Here is a 16301-nt window from a genome sequence, read left to right on the forward strand (position 1 = left end):
CGTCTTTTCAAGATAATTTTTTTTTAAACTTCTGACAACTTTGTGTTGACCTTCCAAAATATAATAATAATAATATATAATAATAACTAGAATATGATGACGAGTACCTATGGACAATTCTGAGCCTACGTCAAAAATCAAAATGGTGGCCTTACTCAGTGAAAGGAAGCACTACGCTAATTGAAAAGCATTGGACTTTGGATCATTGTAATTTGATTTGTGATGATTTTTTTATTTTCAAAATTTGATGAAATTTTTGACTACTATAAAAATCTCCCTAGTTTGTATGCTGGTCACAGGCAAAAGTAATAGAAAATGCCGTTTGTTTTCAACCATGTAAAGGAAGCGATGTAATTAGATTAAAAAAAAACATTGATCCTGCTTTTTTTTTGTCACGTGAAAAAATATTTTTCTTTCATGAGACAATACAAATGTATTTTCTTTAGGTATATGTTAAAATCCCAATAGTAACCATATCACAATATTCAACACCTAAATCAACCCTAAATGAGAAAATCCTAGCAGCTGTTGGATGGATGCTAACTAGTCCTAATATGTAGGTACAGTAATATCAGGTAGATAATACACAGCAAACCCGTAGGAGCTGGCAATAAAAACCTGTACCAATATTGATCTATCACTCTATTTATATTGTATCAAACCCCCAACAGATAGATGTTAGCTGGTAGCTATCTCGTAAATAGTCAGGCATCCTAATGGATAGCAAACCATAGCTATAAAAATCTGATGCTGGAACTCAACCCAGAAAAAAGCAATGAGTTAAGTCATAATATCGATATTTTGTCCCAGATGTCAGCTAGTAGTCAGAGATAGCTAGACTGAGGATGGTAAATAGTGAGCAAAGCCTAGCTAGCTATAAATACCTAGGATGTGTATCAACACTGTTATACAAGTACTGTATCAAGGTTGCAACTGCAATGTATAGTATACCTTGTAGCTTGCTAGTTACCTAGAATAGGGCTGGCCCATAGATGAGGAAATCTACATAAACAGCTACAAACTGTGTAAGCAAGTTGCTGACTAGTGTCTCCAACAACTAGTTGCCATTTTTTTTTTAATTCTTGTCCCCAATTAGACAAAAAAAAGAAGAAGAGTGAAACGGCAGCCAGCTGTTTTCTGAATCAAATCCTAATACAAATTTGAATTTCGATGCCAGTTTGAAATTTGATGCACAAAAAAAATCATAAAAATCAAGAGAAAACTGTTTATTTTCCCAAAGTTGCACAACTGTTTGTTTTTAAACTGTGCACATGACAATGTAAATCTTGAACATTCAAAACCATTTTAAACCCAACGCTTTTTTTTCCCCAATACAAAGATCCACATGCTAGCACTTAGCATATTATTCAATTGAAGTCTTCAGGAAAAATGTACTAATCCCAGACTACAGGGCATATACTAGGCAAAATTACAAATATATAAACCTTTTTTTCATATATCATTTTTGGAGTGTCAAACTAGAGTCACACTCGCAAACTATAAAAAGTCAGCGGTACAAAATTGAGCAAACGAGAGACTGCCAGTTATAAATATGAGTGTTTGACGCACTAGCTTTTTAAAAAATATATATTTTTCTAAATGTTAAATCAAGAAAAGTGTTAGCAGCATAAAGCGGAGTATGCTGGTCTTTCAAAATTTACAACAAACATTTCTTAAGAAATACATTTTGTACAATCATACATGACCTTTTTGTAATTCCTAAACATATATTTCATGCAATGTTTAAAAATACAATGATTTCATTTGTTATGAAGTAATGGAATTAGTTATTTTGGAGCGCTTTAAAGTTGTTGTTTTTTTACACACAACAATTAGCATGTAGCATGTAAGGGAAGCGAAGTCAAGGCACATTTTGTCAAAACATTTAGTCAGTCCTTCATTTTCTCTAGAAAAATAAGAAGCCAGAAGTCAGCGCAGTAGATTATACGACTAACTATGAGGAATTGTTTGAAAGTAGCGTTAGGCTAACAATATCGCGTTTGTCAATATGGTCATATAAGTGACTGTAAATGACAAACTCGTGTCCTGTTTACCATCTTCCAATGTTATGCTGCGCAGAGATAAGATAGCAGTTGTTTGCAGACTTTTGTTTAAAAAACAAAAACAAACTTAACGGTTTACATTTTATGACCCCTAAAATCTGAGGATTAGAGTTATGTTTTGGTCAGTTAGTTACGACAAGAGCATAGCCACATTAGCGTAGCATAAAAGTTGGGAATTAAACAATGATATTTGAAATTTACTATAGTGACTTTTTTCACAAGTTACTACAGGCTGTTTTACTTTTGTACTTTTATACATGTTGAAATATTTTAAAGAAGGGGGGGGGGGTAGCTTTGCATTCACGCTAAGATTGTCAAATAAGCAAATAGGAACACTTTTTTTGTTGTTGAGTTTAAGGAGTGCTGTCTGGAGATTTTCATGTTGTTTCAAGTCTTGATGCTAAGATACACTCGGATGTTATAACACTTTACAAACTGTTGGTTTACAAAACCTTGCAAAGTGTTGAGAAGAGAATTAGACTGAAACAAAATAGCAAAGTTTCGTTTTGAATTCGTAATCAACTTGTCGCTTAACTTAAAAACGGCAATTAAAACAAGGCAGTTAGCATCGTATTCACAGAAAAAAAATAGTGTCCAAGTTTCCACACTGTTAAGAGGTAAGTGATTTATTTGTTAGATATTTGTTAGCGTCACATAGCCTAATGACTACAATTTAAATAAGGCTAAACTAGCTTTGGGTAGAGAGAATATTCATTTGTGAGATTTAGTTTTAGGAGTGCTTGTTTTTAGAAAGTAGTATTTAATTTTTTTTTTAGTTTTAGTTGTCATGCTAAGCAACACAAGGGTTTTCCTGGTTTACAAAAAAAAAGTGGCCAAATGGAAAACTGAAATTGTTTGGGTTATCTCATTCAGATGTAAGAAAGCGTAATCATGTTAGCTTAGCATAGCATAGCATAGCATAGCAAGACTAAATAAAGCAAAATAGGGCAGCTAGCTTCACACAAAGAAAATGTGTTGCTATGTAAAGTTTAGGTGGGAATGTTTCTTCAAATCTGTTTATCTAGTTTACAATCGTCATACTACACTGTGCTAACTAATAAATAGCCTTGACAGAGTGGCATCAAATGTTATCGAGTGTCAAAATAACAATGCTGTCCAAGGAGAAGTCGTTTTTTTCCCAATACAAAATTTAACGAAAAATCAGGTTTGTTGTTTTTTTTTTGGACTGAAAAAAAAAGTGCTTATTAGTAGCAATCGTCCTCAAACTAGCCTACGGTATATTTAGCAGTGGTTTTTAACATAAGCTTTTTTTTTTGCGACAGGAAGAAGTGGTTGACGCTGTGACAGAATGGTATGGAATGTTAATTGTCTCTTATACTCAAAAAAGATGACAAAAACGCTTTTTAAATCCCGTTAGGTGACAACATTCATATCGCTGCTGTACAAAAAGGCATTTTTACAGCTTCCTTAATGCGTTTACTACAGTTTGATGGATTTGTCAAACATCAAAAGTGCATTTTTTCCCCCAAAGATTGTAGCAGTGAAAATAATAACATCATTATGGATTTCAGCTTTTTGTTGCTTAAAAAGATCGTTTTGAAAGGCCATCATTCCTGTCAGAAGAGAGGAGAGGTGTTCTGGGAGAGTGGGGAAGGTTTGGGATCCCTGTAGTTTTCACTTATAGGTTAGACATTTCCTTAGTGCTCCTCGAGCCAAGATGGACGCTTGCTGCCGGGCACTTTCAACTTGATGTGGAACTGCTGCAATGTTTGCTCCAGCTGCTGCTGGTTGCCCGAGAAGTAGGCAGCAACGGCGTTGTGGAAGAGGATCAGCTGGTTGTGCAACACCTTCACCTTAAACAACAACAACAACATGTGGAGCTAAGATTTTTTTTCAAAAAAACACTGATAAACATTCCGTATGTTTTCCATGAAACAAAGGGAAAAAACAGCAAGCAAAAAAACAAAATAAACACCATTGAATGCTGTATCCAAACGTCTGAATCAAAAGTGTCCACATCAAACCAGCTATGACCATTTATTCACTTGTGCAAACAAAAAGCAATCCCCTTCACTCCCGGCTGTTTTACTGGATTTTGACTGATTTTGCAAGGCCCACAGAATATTTCATTCTATTCCTATAAAAACATGTAACCTACCAAAAGAAAGATTAGAGTCTCTTCTTTCATCAGGTAAAACAAGTATATTTCTATCTTTTTCCCTTTTGCAGCAATTAGCATTAGAATACAGCTAAGTTTCGTCATTATTCACAAATCTATTAAGAAATGTGAATAATGAGCTTTTTTTTCAACATGGCCCTGGTTGATCTCTTTTGCTCTACTGTCACTTGCTGGCCGTTTATGTAATAACTACAGTTTTTTTTCGACCGTTCTTTGCAGTAAAGAGGCTGCATCAAAGCCTTCTGTATGCTCTAGCATAGGGGGAAAAAAAACACATAAAAAACATATAAATACATCTTTGGGACACTTAAAACATTTAAAATTGAACGTATTTATACGTTTTTGGATGCAAATGAGTTAATTTGATGGCTTAATGTAATGAATCTTGACATATTGAACCGTGTTCCTATATTTTAACAATATATGATGCAACATGTAAAGCCTGCCTCCATTTGGAGAGTCCTAGTTTCCCAACCTTGTTCTCCTCTAGGAATTTCAGCTTGACGGAGACGTCGTTGCGCATCCTCTCGTACTTATCGCGGTGCAACTGGAACTGTTGCTGCGACTGCTCGATCTTGGGCAGGGTGTTGGCGTCGCGCGGACCCAAATTCAGCTCCTCCAGATCTGTGCGGTATGCGTCGTACTCCACCCTGCCAAGTGTACGTCAGACCTCAAGTTTAAAACGGGTCTGAATGCTACGCTAGGTGGTATTCCGCTTTCTTGCTAACAGTTCCAAAGCCGAGCTACGCTAGGATGGGATGGGATGGGATGAGAATTCAGTTTGGATTTTAATATAACAAACCCTAAATTGGAGAATAAGTCACAAGCTAAACTGAAGCTACATTTTTAGTCGGTTTATTTAGGACCCAACAGCAACCATGTTAGCATAACATAAGAAAAATACTGAATACAAGGTTACAAAGCAACGTTTTTATGCAGGAGAAAGCCACTGCTTGACTGCAATGGTACAAACTTTTGGCTGTTAGAAAACTATAGTTGCTCGTTTACTTTCAACGTGTGTGACATTATTTACTCTGCGATTGCAACATCTATGATCCCGCCATTTTTTTATACTGATCAAAGGAGATGTCACTCTATTTTCTTGTCACAGACAATAACAAAGAAAAACAGCACTTCCTATAACATTGCTGTCCAAGGAGAAGTTGGACACTTAATGTATTTTAGAAGATTTTGTTTGGTTGTTAATGAATGTATTATATAAATTTCATGTTTTGTTTTTGTTTTTTCTGTATAGCGCTTTGGTACAGAGACCATACCTCCCCCATTTTGATTTGAAGACTTGAGGTTGTGGTTACGTTGCTAAGCGTCGACAGTCTTGGATCGAACGAAGGTAAGGTTTCAGGTATATTACCTGGCAATCTCGTATTGCTTAATGTTGAGCATGGTGTCCTCGATGGTTTTGTCCACGAGAGTGTTGACGCTGTTGATGAAGAATTTGATGGCGCCCAGCAGAGTTTCCCCGTTTTTGGACAAAAGCTTTTGGGTGTCAGCGTTGTAACCAAACTCCTCCTGGGGGGGGGGGGGGGACATTCAGATTAATGACCACGTAATTTATTATTATTCAAGTATGGCCCATGAGCCACAAATGGGTCTGTGTTGTTGTTGTTTTTTAAATTAATTTACCATCCATCCATGTATCCATTTTCTATACCGCTTCTCTTCATTACATTTCTAGCCCATTCATTCATTCAACAAACTAAATATGAGTAAAATAAACGTGCATTATTTTTTTAAAATATTTTACATAAATTGTGAATTTATTATTATTGATAACAAAAGTAAGCATTTTTTTTACATTACATAATCATTTATTGTAAATAAAATAAAGTAAAATAAAAAATGTTTTAATATATTTTAAATGACTGGTTTGTTACTTTATTATAAATGTTGAATATTAGAAAAATTATTTTGCATATGATTTAACTAACAAAATCTATGCTTTAAAAAATTAATAATTAAATACATCAAATAAAACGTAAAAATGAGAATGACGTAGTATTTTATGATTACAAAAATAAGTTTCAAATTTTTTTCTAACCATGTGCAAATCGTCATCGTTGCGCTGTTCAACTTATCCCTCTTCAAGGGTGGCCACAGCAATTCACTTGTTTGAAAAAAAAAGAAAAGTCTGTCCACCCCTACTCTGGATAAAGACACTCACATGGAGTTCCGGGGTCTTGAGGCTGAGGTCCGCAAAAGCGTCGCCGAGTTGCTTCTGCGTCTGCATGATCTGCGACAGCTGGGCGGCAAGCGTCTGCGCCAACTTGATGACGTTCTGGTACTTGCGCTTGTTCTCACGCAGCACGTCAATCTGGGCCTCCAGATCCAGGTCCACCGTCTTCGAACCGCGGCCGAGCTTCTCAGATAAAATCTGACGGGTGCACTGGAAAACATGGCCAGTTCAAACACCGACTGAAAAAAATGATTCAATTTATGTGAATTTAAAAAAAAAAAAAAGAGAGAGAAAAAAATCATCTAAAATTACATTTAAATCAACTGATTGATAAAAACATATCTTAATATTAAAGATGGATGTGCCTCCATGGCTCAATTAGGAGGGGGGGGGGGGGAAGTAAATAGAATTACTTTGTATGTGCTGACGCTCCACTTTCTCACGAGATCCAGTTTCTCCATAGCCGGACTCTTCAAATCTTCTGACAGGACCAATTGGTCACTCGAAGGCTGCGTTTGGGTAGCATCTGTGCGAATAATAACAATTATTATCTTTGTGCGTGCATATGATTGCCTCAGGAAAGGCTAAATCAGGGGTGTCCAAACTTTTCTTCCGAGGGCCGCATGCAGAAAAATTGAAAGATGCAAAGGCCACTTAGAATTTATTTTTACTTAGTAAACATGGTATAACAAATTACGCATTTACATATTGTTTATATCGCAGTGGTTGTTTAAAAAAAAAAAAACTGCTACGTCACAGCTTTCTGTTAACTCTTTGACTGCCAGACGTTTTCAGAAAAGGGATGCCGTGGGTGCCAGCCGATTTTAAGCATTTTGGCTGATCTTTCAAGGTCCATAGAAAATTATGTGTTTGGACTATGGAAACACACATACTACCAAATGAAAGATTGGACTCTCATCTTTCATCAGAAAAAAAAGTTTGTTTCTACCTTATTCCGTTGTTCAGTAATCAACAATACAAAATGGTTAGTTTCACCTCTGTTTTGAAACAAACGTCTTTTAACGTCTTTGGCACTCCTCCATAGGATTTTACTTAACGTTATTTAACGTTTTTGGCAGTCAAAGAGTTAAAAGGTGATAAGGCAAACAGCTGTGACCCTGTATCCCACTTGAATAGATCCACCCCTCCACTGAGCAGCAGCTGGATCTCACCTCCACATTCAGAACCAAAACAAGAGCTATCTGTAGTAAGCCGACCATACTTGCGGATCATTTATGTGATATGTTCGGGCCTTGATCCTAAGAAGAAAATGGAGGAAAACATTGCTTCTGAACCTGAATTATCTTTATTCTCCACAGTTTTATGAAGAGAAACTTCTTTACTATTTTAACTGTAAGTGTATTTGCGGCTTGGCATATCTAGAAAAAGGTATCATTAATAGTAGTAGTGGTGGTGGTGGTAGCCCACATTGCTCAAGTCCCCACACTTTTTCAACAGCTACACTTCTAAGACATGAACCCCACTTTTTTTTTTTATTAATAGCATTTCAGGCCTTGTCTAAGGTTATTCTGAGTATGTGCCATGGGCCACGAAAACAAGACAATGGGGCTGCAAATGGCACCCGGGCCGTAGTTTGGACACCACTGGGCTAAATGTTGCATCGAGGGAGGTACATGATACTGATGAACAAAGCGGATTCAGTTGGGTAGTACAATTAGTTAAAATTCCAATTAGTCAAATAGTAACAAAAGCAATAACATAGAGAGCCCTGAAACGGCAAACTACAAAAATGTAATGACTTTGGTGACATTAGGTTAGTTAAATTTAATCGCTTAAAAATGTAATGCGTAAAAGTTTTCACAAATTTTAAGATAGCCTCGGAATATTACCTAATGCAGCATTAACTTGCCAACTTCTGTATGTCAAATTCTGTAAATTTCATCGACATTTGCTTGTCAACATTGGTCTGGTTTGTAACTTCAGTGGTGACATTTGCTTTTGCTTGCCAATTTTGGTCAACTTGGGTAAAGTTTCCATGCAATTTGGTTCATATCTATGACGTTTGCTTCCCTAATTGTTAAAGTCTGCTTGCTTAAGTGTGGCAACTTTAACCCCTGGGCGTTATTTTATTTTGAAATGGCTTGGTCAGAACCAACAAAAATGGTCAAATAACGCCCAGGGGTTAAGCTCACTCATTTTGGAGAGGTTCAAGCTAAATAAAATGGTTTTGCCTCATATGCTGCAGGACTAACCAGCTCGCAGATTACGCAACGAGTATTTTACGAGCATCAGATAGCTTAAGTTAGCCAATATTAATTAATCAATTAAATTACCTTACAGGGACTTCAGCTCACTTTCATTTTTATTTAACAGAGAAATGTATTTGTACTTCTAATACTCATGTATGAATAACAAACATTTCAGATGTTTGTGGATAACCTCAATACATTGTCAGTTTCAGAGCTCCCGTTTTGCAAGGGGAAAAGGTTGCAAGCGGGGAAATCGACTGGCACAGACATGTATAAGTTGTTTATCAAAGTTGTACTCATGTTTAGATCATAGCGGCAAATGCCCATCACCAACAAAGCAGATATCAATAAAGCCCAGTCTAGCTGCAAAAGATAGTGATTGGATAGAGAAGGTGATTCGGAATGCAAGCCTGTGGGAATGAAGACAGCGGGTGAGAAGACCAAGAAAGGTACGGTAGTGTAGCCTGCGGTTAGCTTGCGCGTTTCTATTCCTGTCCCATCACCATGGGTACCTGTCTCCACCTGGCCCTCGCTGGAGGAGCGTGCCAGGCGGCTAGCGACAACCGAGCTGGGTGCGACGGGAGCCACAGGGGACGCGGGGAGGCTCGACGACCCTGGGAGATAGTCACAATTTAGACGAGGCGCATCATCGGGAGTTCCTCACAGATTGTTTCCTTTTCATTTCAATGACAGCCAACAAACAAAACCCTACGGGACCGGTGTCAAAACCCCGGAAAATAGCCATGGCAACACGCAGAGAGATTCAAATTTGCATTTCTAACAGGAGATGAAAAGCAAAGTCGGGCTTCAGGCTAAAGATGAGAGGAGGCTCATTAAATTCAAATGACGTCCGCCTTTAGAAATCAGCAAACAATATATTGTGGCAAAAGGAGACATTATACAAAATGGTTTGTTGTGAGGGTCCTCACTGATCTCTATCATGACAAGGGTTCAACCATATGCTTCACCTTTGTACAGGCCGGATTCAATGATTCCTTCTGTCGTTGATGCAGAGTTGCCAGAGGGGACACAAGACTCCGGAAGGTCTGTGAATGCCGGCTTCCCAGGGAAAGAGTCCTGCGGAAGAACATTAAAATTTCAGTAAAAGTAATAAGCGTGTGGATGTAGAACATCACAGTGTATCCTACCGGAATTGCTCCAGTTGTCAGATACTAACAAGAAGCAACATTCAGAAATAGTCATGTTGGTGTTAGAAGAATTACAAGTAGTAGTAGTAGTAGTAATTAGAAGACAAAAAAATAGTAGCAGAAGTAGAAGCAGTAGGAACTGAAGAAGCAATAGATGAGATAGAAGTAGCCAGGGGGGAAAATAGTAGAAAAGGTAGTGCTAACTGTAGTAGAATTAGTAATAATAGTCATAGATTTAATTGACTTGGACTGTAACAACAACAACAACAACAACATGATTTCCAACTTTTGTGATTGTAAGGTTGACGCACTTTATGAACACTTTGTAAGTTGTAGTAGTAGATGTGACAGTAGCAGTTGCCAGTTATAGTCAAAATCGTAATGGTTGTGGTTTGAGGCCTCACCCCGCAGAATACTTCCTCCGGGCTCTGGTCCAGGTCCCCGTTGCTGGTTACGGCAATCTCAGCGGCCGAGCTCCTCTGGGATTCCTCAGCCATGGCGTCGTGCTGTGAAGGGAAGGACAGAGTCCAATTCTCGTTAGTAACAACATACTGAGAGGAATCTCGGATGTGGGCTGCCATCTTGTGGACATTGACTTTGAGCAGGGTTCAACTATTTGGATATGCGCAATGGACTCCATCAGACATGACATCACATTTTTCCCTTCGTGTTTGAGAAGCAGACATTGAGTCCCAGGCATAAATTACACACAAACTACAACCATTTCTTGGGGGCAAATCAGCTGCCATAAACAACGGAAAAATATTGTAAAAAGACAAGAGACTGGACTACGAACACAACTTGTATGATATATACAAAAAAGAAAAAGAAAAAAAAAGTTAATTGGATCACAGGAAAACCCATTTCACCAATCATGAAACAAGACCAAAGTCCACAACTCCATGGCGATAACAGTTTCCCTGTATGGCAAACACTTTTACTTTAAAGTGCGGTGTCATGTGACCAGCCCATAAATACTTAAAGGGCCATTTGATGCCAGCATGCTGGGCGGCAGAAAAAGAAGAGGCTTGAGTCAGACAGTTTAACTCATCAAACTGCCAGCGGGAGATAAGACGACCTTGCACACCATAATCCTCTCAGATGCAGTTTGACCTGGCTGTCGCACGCATGTCCAGCTACAATTCATTGTCATATCCACAAATTGTGGGTTTACGGACTCTAATAATGCTGCCAAATGTAAAAAAAAAAAAAAAAAAAAAAAAAAATGTTTTAAATGTGAGTAGATAGCATACATTTTGTAAGTAGTCCTAAATGTAATCAATTTAATCAAGCGCGGTGGGAGAATGTCAATAGCGCCACGTTTCATCCTGTTTGTTGCCAATGCTACTGCTAATAGTGTCACACAAAAAGATGATTTAGCTATAGAACCATTTAGAGAACACTACTGTACTCTTAGAGATGCTAAATACTGTGTTGATGATCATTAATATTTTGAAATATTAACACTGTACTAATGCTTTGAAATGTTATCACGGTGTCACCATTTCATCGCTATGACCTGCTAATGCTAGCTTGCAACAGAGCAATGTTTTGTCTGGGGACCATCTACTTCACCCATTTACTTTAATTAACTCCGCAACTTGCCCCAACTCCCCCCCCCCCCCCCCCCACAAACCCAACACCAGTTTCAACAATACACACGAAATTCCGCTGTCATATTCAAAATTTAACTCTTTGACTGCCAGACGTTTTCAGAAAAGGGATGCCGTGGGTGCCAGCTGATTTAAGCATTTTGACTGATCTTTTGACTGATCTTTCAAGGTCCACAGAAAATTATGTGTTTGGACTATGGAAACACACATACTACCAAATGAAAGATTGGACTCTCATCTTTCATCAGAAAAAAAAGTTTGTTTCTACCTTATTCCGTTTTTGAGTAATCAACAATAGAAAATGGTTAGTTTCACCTCTGTTTTGAAACAAACGTCTTTTTAACGTCTTTGGCACTCCTCCATAGGATTTTACTAAACGTTATTTAACGTTTTTGGCAGTCAAAGAGTTAACAAAAAGTCGACCATTTTGATTTAAAGCAGCCATTTTGGGTCAATATAACGGCTCGTACTTGGACGAACTCCTACGAGGGAATTTGACCAAATGGGCCTAAATCAAAAGAAGTTATCCTGGAGGCTACTAAATCATAACTTAATGTTTTATATAAAACTATATACATATACAGTTAATTTGGCCAAGGTATGCTTGTGTAATGGATGGGGAAGGTGTTTTAATGAGAGCCTCATTAGGTAAAGCCAATCAAGGTTTACCTTTTGGGTTTTTTAAGTTTGGTCATGTGACATTAGCAAACTGAGCCCTGAGCAACTGTGATGTCATTTTTGGTCGACAGCAAGTGGCAAAACGGCCGCCCCTTGTGATGGATAAAACAGGTGAATTTTGCTGCTTTTTCATATTCCACAAACAGTATTAACCAGAATACCGCGTTTAGACTTGTGTGGCTGCATAGAACATATTGTAAATAATTGATTTTACTTCACTTCCCCTTTTACAACGGCGTATTAGGGCCACATATAAATACATATATATTTTTAGAGGGCAATATTCAGAGAAAAAAACCTGCAAAATAAACTTGCAAATTTGCGAGTTTATAAAGTGGCAAATTTGCCACTTAATAAAGTGAAACTTACGAGAAATACACGTAGCGTAGCTATAGTCTAATCATGTGAGGATTCCTTGGTGGTTAATGGGACACTGTTTATAAAATGAAAAAGCAGGATGGAGACGGATTCATTAAATTAAAACTTTACTCGTCATTCACCGCAGACAGAGCGGCAACGCTTCCTGATCCCCTTTCAGCTGACTAACACTATCCAATCAGATGCTAGCATACCATAGGTAAATGCAAGTGAATGACGGAGAGCAGCAGATTTGACACATCAACTCAGATCTGTGTACAAAAAATACCTAAATGTATGAATGTGTAAATAATAAATCCAGAAACATAAATGTACAAGTAAATATACATTTTAACAAATTAATTTAAATGCTTGATCATCCGGGTATGGACCTTCGCAAAGCGAGGCGTCTTTGTCGCTGGCCAGTGGCCGTACACAACGGTTCAAAGGGCAAACGTTTAGCATGATATGGCTAATCGATGCTATAGCAATTACTATCTCCTTATTTGGAAACCCAACCGAAAAGTATTTGGCACAAAGAGTAGAGTAGTACGCTACATGTATTTTTGTGAGTAAAAACTTATTTATGTAAGTTTTTTTCCCGCAAATCTGACACTATATAAAGTGGCAAATTTGCGAGTTTATAAAGTGATAAATTTGCGAGTTTTTTTCTCTGAATATTGCTCCCGCCCTCTAAAAAAAAATATATTTATACGTGACCCTAATACGCCGCCGTACCCTTTGAAGGTGAGTAGTTTTAATTAACTTTTTTTTTATTTTAAACACTTCCATAACAATTAAGAATGTTAAATGTCTGATTCACTTGATTTCTTTGGGGACAAAACGTTGTGGAGGTTCCATTGTAAAAGTAGGTTAAGTTAATGAACATTTATTTGCTGTCACAACACACAGACATACCACAAAACAGCAACACTTAAACCAGCTCTATCACTAACACCCCAAGCAATGCAACACACCGTTTAAAGCTAGAACTTCTTTCTGATCAAAATCACATCAGAAAAGCCAATCTAAGAGGGGCATGATTATAGAATCACAGGAAAGAAAAGAGACCACCACCACAAACCAGAAACAAGAAGCCCTAAAAGGAAACTGATTGCTCACGAGTGAATGCCAACGTCACCTTTGTCTGAGTGCCATCATCTCCACATTCTTCTGCTGCGTCCACAGTCTGGTGTTCTCCATTTTCTACACTGACAGCCTCATCCCCGCCCTGGTCAACATCCTTGTTGCCGCTTACTGACATATCCTCAGCACTGTCTATATTAATGTCATACAGCACATCATTCCCTGACGCACTATCGCTACTACTGTCTGGGTTTGGAGGCGACGGTGACGGGTCACCATAATGCGGCCTCTCCACGGCTTCCATGCCACGGTCCTCCGCTGAGGCCCTGCCCGATTCGGTGTCAAGACTACCCTCAGACATACCTGGAAACAAACAGACAGGAGGTTATGAACGGTAACTACGTTAGTACTTTGTGCAGCTATAGGGCTCCATTTTCATGACCGGCGTAGGCGCAGAGGTGGCTTAGACCAGGTATGGGGAATTCCAGAAACGATGGCAAGTCGACGTATAATAAGGTTTGCGCCGTTGTGGGTGTGGACAAAGCCAACTTCATCCATGTCCAACCAAAGCAGCTCCTCTCATTCCTTTTTAACTGTGGTGCACTTGTTGCACACTTGACATGGAGCACACATATCTAAACTTCCCCCCCAAGAAGAAACTGAACACCAACAAAGCGCATCCTCACCTCCTGTACAACTCTACATAAGAATAGAGCATTCTCACTCAACGGGTGTCGTGTTGTTACTCCACCAAAATTGCAACGTGTTTTGAGAGAAAGGACATTTTTCAAGGGGGAAGCATTTATTCACACATTGTCTGTATAAAAAAATATTTCTATTTCTGTGGAAGTTGATGCAAATCAACGCTGGAAGGGGGAAAAAACATGCTGGACAAAAAAACTTGTTTACTATCAGGAGAAATAAAGCTAAGGACATACCAGGCCCACCCAGCCCTACCGGATTGTCAAGTTTTTTGCCAGACAGGAAGTCAATTTGAAAAGTAAGTGTGGCTATCAACTTCCTGGCCTGGATTGCAAAGAACAATCAATTGAAACTAACGTTTTTGGGGGCATTTATTAGATTTTGGTACGCGTCTGTACGCCTACGCAACATCGTAGTAAGATCGAGTTCTGGTTCTATGGTCATCATCACAGAAAATATATAACCAGCTCAGTGGCCGAGTGGTTAGAGTGTCTGCCCTGAGACTGGGAGGTTGTGGGTTCGATTCCCGACCGGGTCATACCAAAGACTATAAAAATGGGACCGATTGCCACTCTGCTTGACACTCAGCATTAAGGGTTGGAATTGGGAGGTTAGATCACCACAGGATTCCTGAGCGCGGCGCTGCTGCTGCTCACCGCTCCCTCGGGGGATGGGTCAAATGCGGAGAACAAATTTCACCCCACTTAGATGGGTGTGACAATCAGTGGATCTTATCTTATATGATACTAAAATCTTGAGATATATGCTGGGGTTTGTGTGCCATTTGGATTGTTCCCAATTGCGCGACTTGGACACCTGGTAGTTTAAAAAAGAAAAGAAAAAAGTAATACTACGCCAAAACGTAATTTCCGGGTTGAAGCAACACAGTTAGGATTAATGGAAACAAACCAGTCAAAACAAGAGCGAACCAAAAATGTTTAGTGTTCACATAAAATTCAACATGTTATTTCAATGCTTAACTCTCATGGTTTGCTGAAGTCTTACCAACTTGCTGAGGTTTGCATAAAATCCGGGAGCTAGTGCAAGTTTAGATGCTTATTTTCCCTAAAATGTGGATCCAATTTCTAATTCTGTGACTTGAACATCTGATTTTGGAGGTTTTTGGAATTGACAATGCATGACAGGCACACTGGAAATCATTTCACATTTTGTAGGAAGACATCCAAATGCATTTATCTTCTTGTTGCAATAAAAGACAGTAAATCAAAGGTTTTGTGGCTGGATTGACAGACTCAGGATTACCACATGACAGGAAGTATATTAGAAAAGGAAGTTTGGACACCCACTTCCTGGTTTGGATTTCAAAGTACAATACATTTAAAAACAAACTTGCATTTGGGGGGTGCCACATACATATGAAGCCATTCAGCCTTCACTTGTACAATTTCAAGGGAAAGTTTCTAACAATGTCGTCTGTAAACGCGAATAACCAAGTCCAATTACTACCATATAAACTGAATACATTAAATTGAATACCATTTAATTACATTAATGACCACACTGTAGTCCTTGAGCTTTTTTAGGGCCGTTTCCTAACGTTGACGATGCTTGCCAGCTAGCTTAGCTACCTGGGTAGCTAGCGAGCTAACTGCAAGCCAACCAAAACTACGCCTTTATCATCCGTTCGAAGCGAAAAGCACTCATTAGAAAAGGGGGGGGGGGGGGAGTCGTGTCGTTTCCCAGTTGCCCAGTTTCGCCACATAAGTGGCCGCACGTCACAAGGAAACAACTGAGTCGGTTGTTTGAGTGTGAGTTTTTTTTTTTTTTAAACAAAATAAACATGAAGTAGTTAACCTTACCGGTCTACGGCCGTCGTGGCTAACTTTAGCGGATTGTCGTAAAGTCCCAAACCGGGTGTATGACGTCCGGGGAACAGCAGCCAGGTTCTTTGTATCGCAATAAATAGAAATAATTGATTCTTTAACGTGGTGGTCGGGCTCCAGCTAGTGTACTAGACTTGGAGTTCGGACCCCGGAAAAAGTGATCAGCCACAGAGGGCCGCTAGTGGACCATTTGTTGAATGCGCTCTCCCCCTGCTGTTAAATTCCATAGTTTACAAGTTTAAAAACAGGTTCAATCTCTTTGTATA

General features: G+C 38.7%; 1 protein-coding gene across 5 annotated transcripts; it reads right to left on the bottom strand.

Moving 5' to 3' along the window:
* Positions 1 to 1211: 1211 nt before the first annotated feature.
* arfip1 (ADP-ribosylation factor interacting protein 1 (arfaptin 1)) lies at positions 1212 to 16279 on the bottom strand. 5 transcript variants are annotated; one of them, XM_077569777.1, is made up of 11 exons: positions 16012 to 16243; positions 13766 to 13852; positions 13545 to 13681; positions 10160 to 10261; positions 9576 to 9684; positions 9120 to 9221; positions 6811 to 6923; positions 6386 to 6607; positions 5576 to 5733; positions 4679 to 4853; positions 1212 to 3877 (listed from the first exon to the last, which is right to left on the bottom strand). In XM_077569777.1, exons 2-11 carry the CDS (start codon positions 13848 to 13850, stop codon positions 3722 to 3724), a joined length of 1359 nt encoding a protein of 452 aa, XP_077425903.1. In that variant the 5' UTR covers positions 13851 to 13852; positions 16012 to 16243; the 3' UTR covers positions 1212 to 3721. The 5 variants fall into 5 exon arrangements, 4 of the variants coding, with proteins under 4 accessions (XP_077425903.1, XP_077425902.1, XP_077425904.1 ...); XM_077569776.1 differs by having other exon boundaries at positions 13545 to 13852; positions 16012 to 16247; XR_013294684.1 differs by having other exon boundaries at positions 3731 to 3877; positions 6386 to 6636; positions 13545 to 13852; positions 16012 to 16279.
* Positions 16280 to 16301: the final 22 nt, after the last annotated feature.

This window comes from Vanacampus margaritifer, chromosome 7 (assembly GCF_051991255.1).
Source record: "Vanacampus margaritifer isolate UIUO_Vmar chromosome 7, RoL_Vmar_1.0, whole genome shotgun sequence".
NCBI lineage: Eukaryota > Metazoa > Chordata > Actinopteri > Syngnathiformes > Syngnathidae > Vanacampus > Vanacampus margaritifer.

What these genes read in the sequence shown, in the direction of transcription:
- arfip1 (XM_077569776.1), bottom strand. Translation starts at nt 13,850, where the DNA reads ATGTCTGAGGGTAGTCTTGACACCGAATCGGGCAGGGCCTCAGCGGAG. An exon ending in TGAATCCGGCCTGTACAAAG is followed by an intron (nt 9,222 to 9,575) that starts GTGAAGCATATG and finishes ACTATCTCCCAG; the next exon opens with GGTCGTCGAGCCTCCCCGCG. An exon ending in CGAGGGCCAGGTGGAGACAG is followed by an intron (nt 6,924 to 9,119) that starts GTACCCATGGTG and finishes TTATTCGCACAG; the next exon opens with ATGCTACCCAAACGCAGCCT.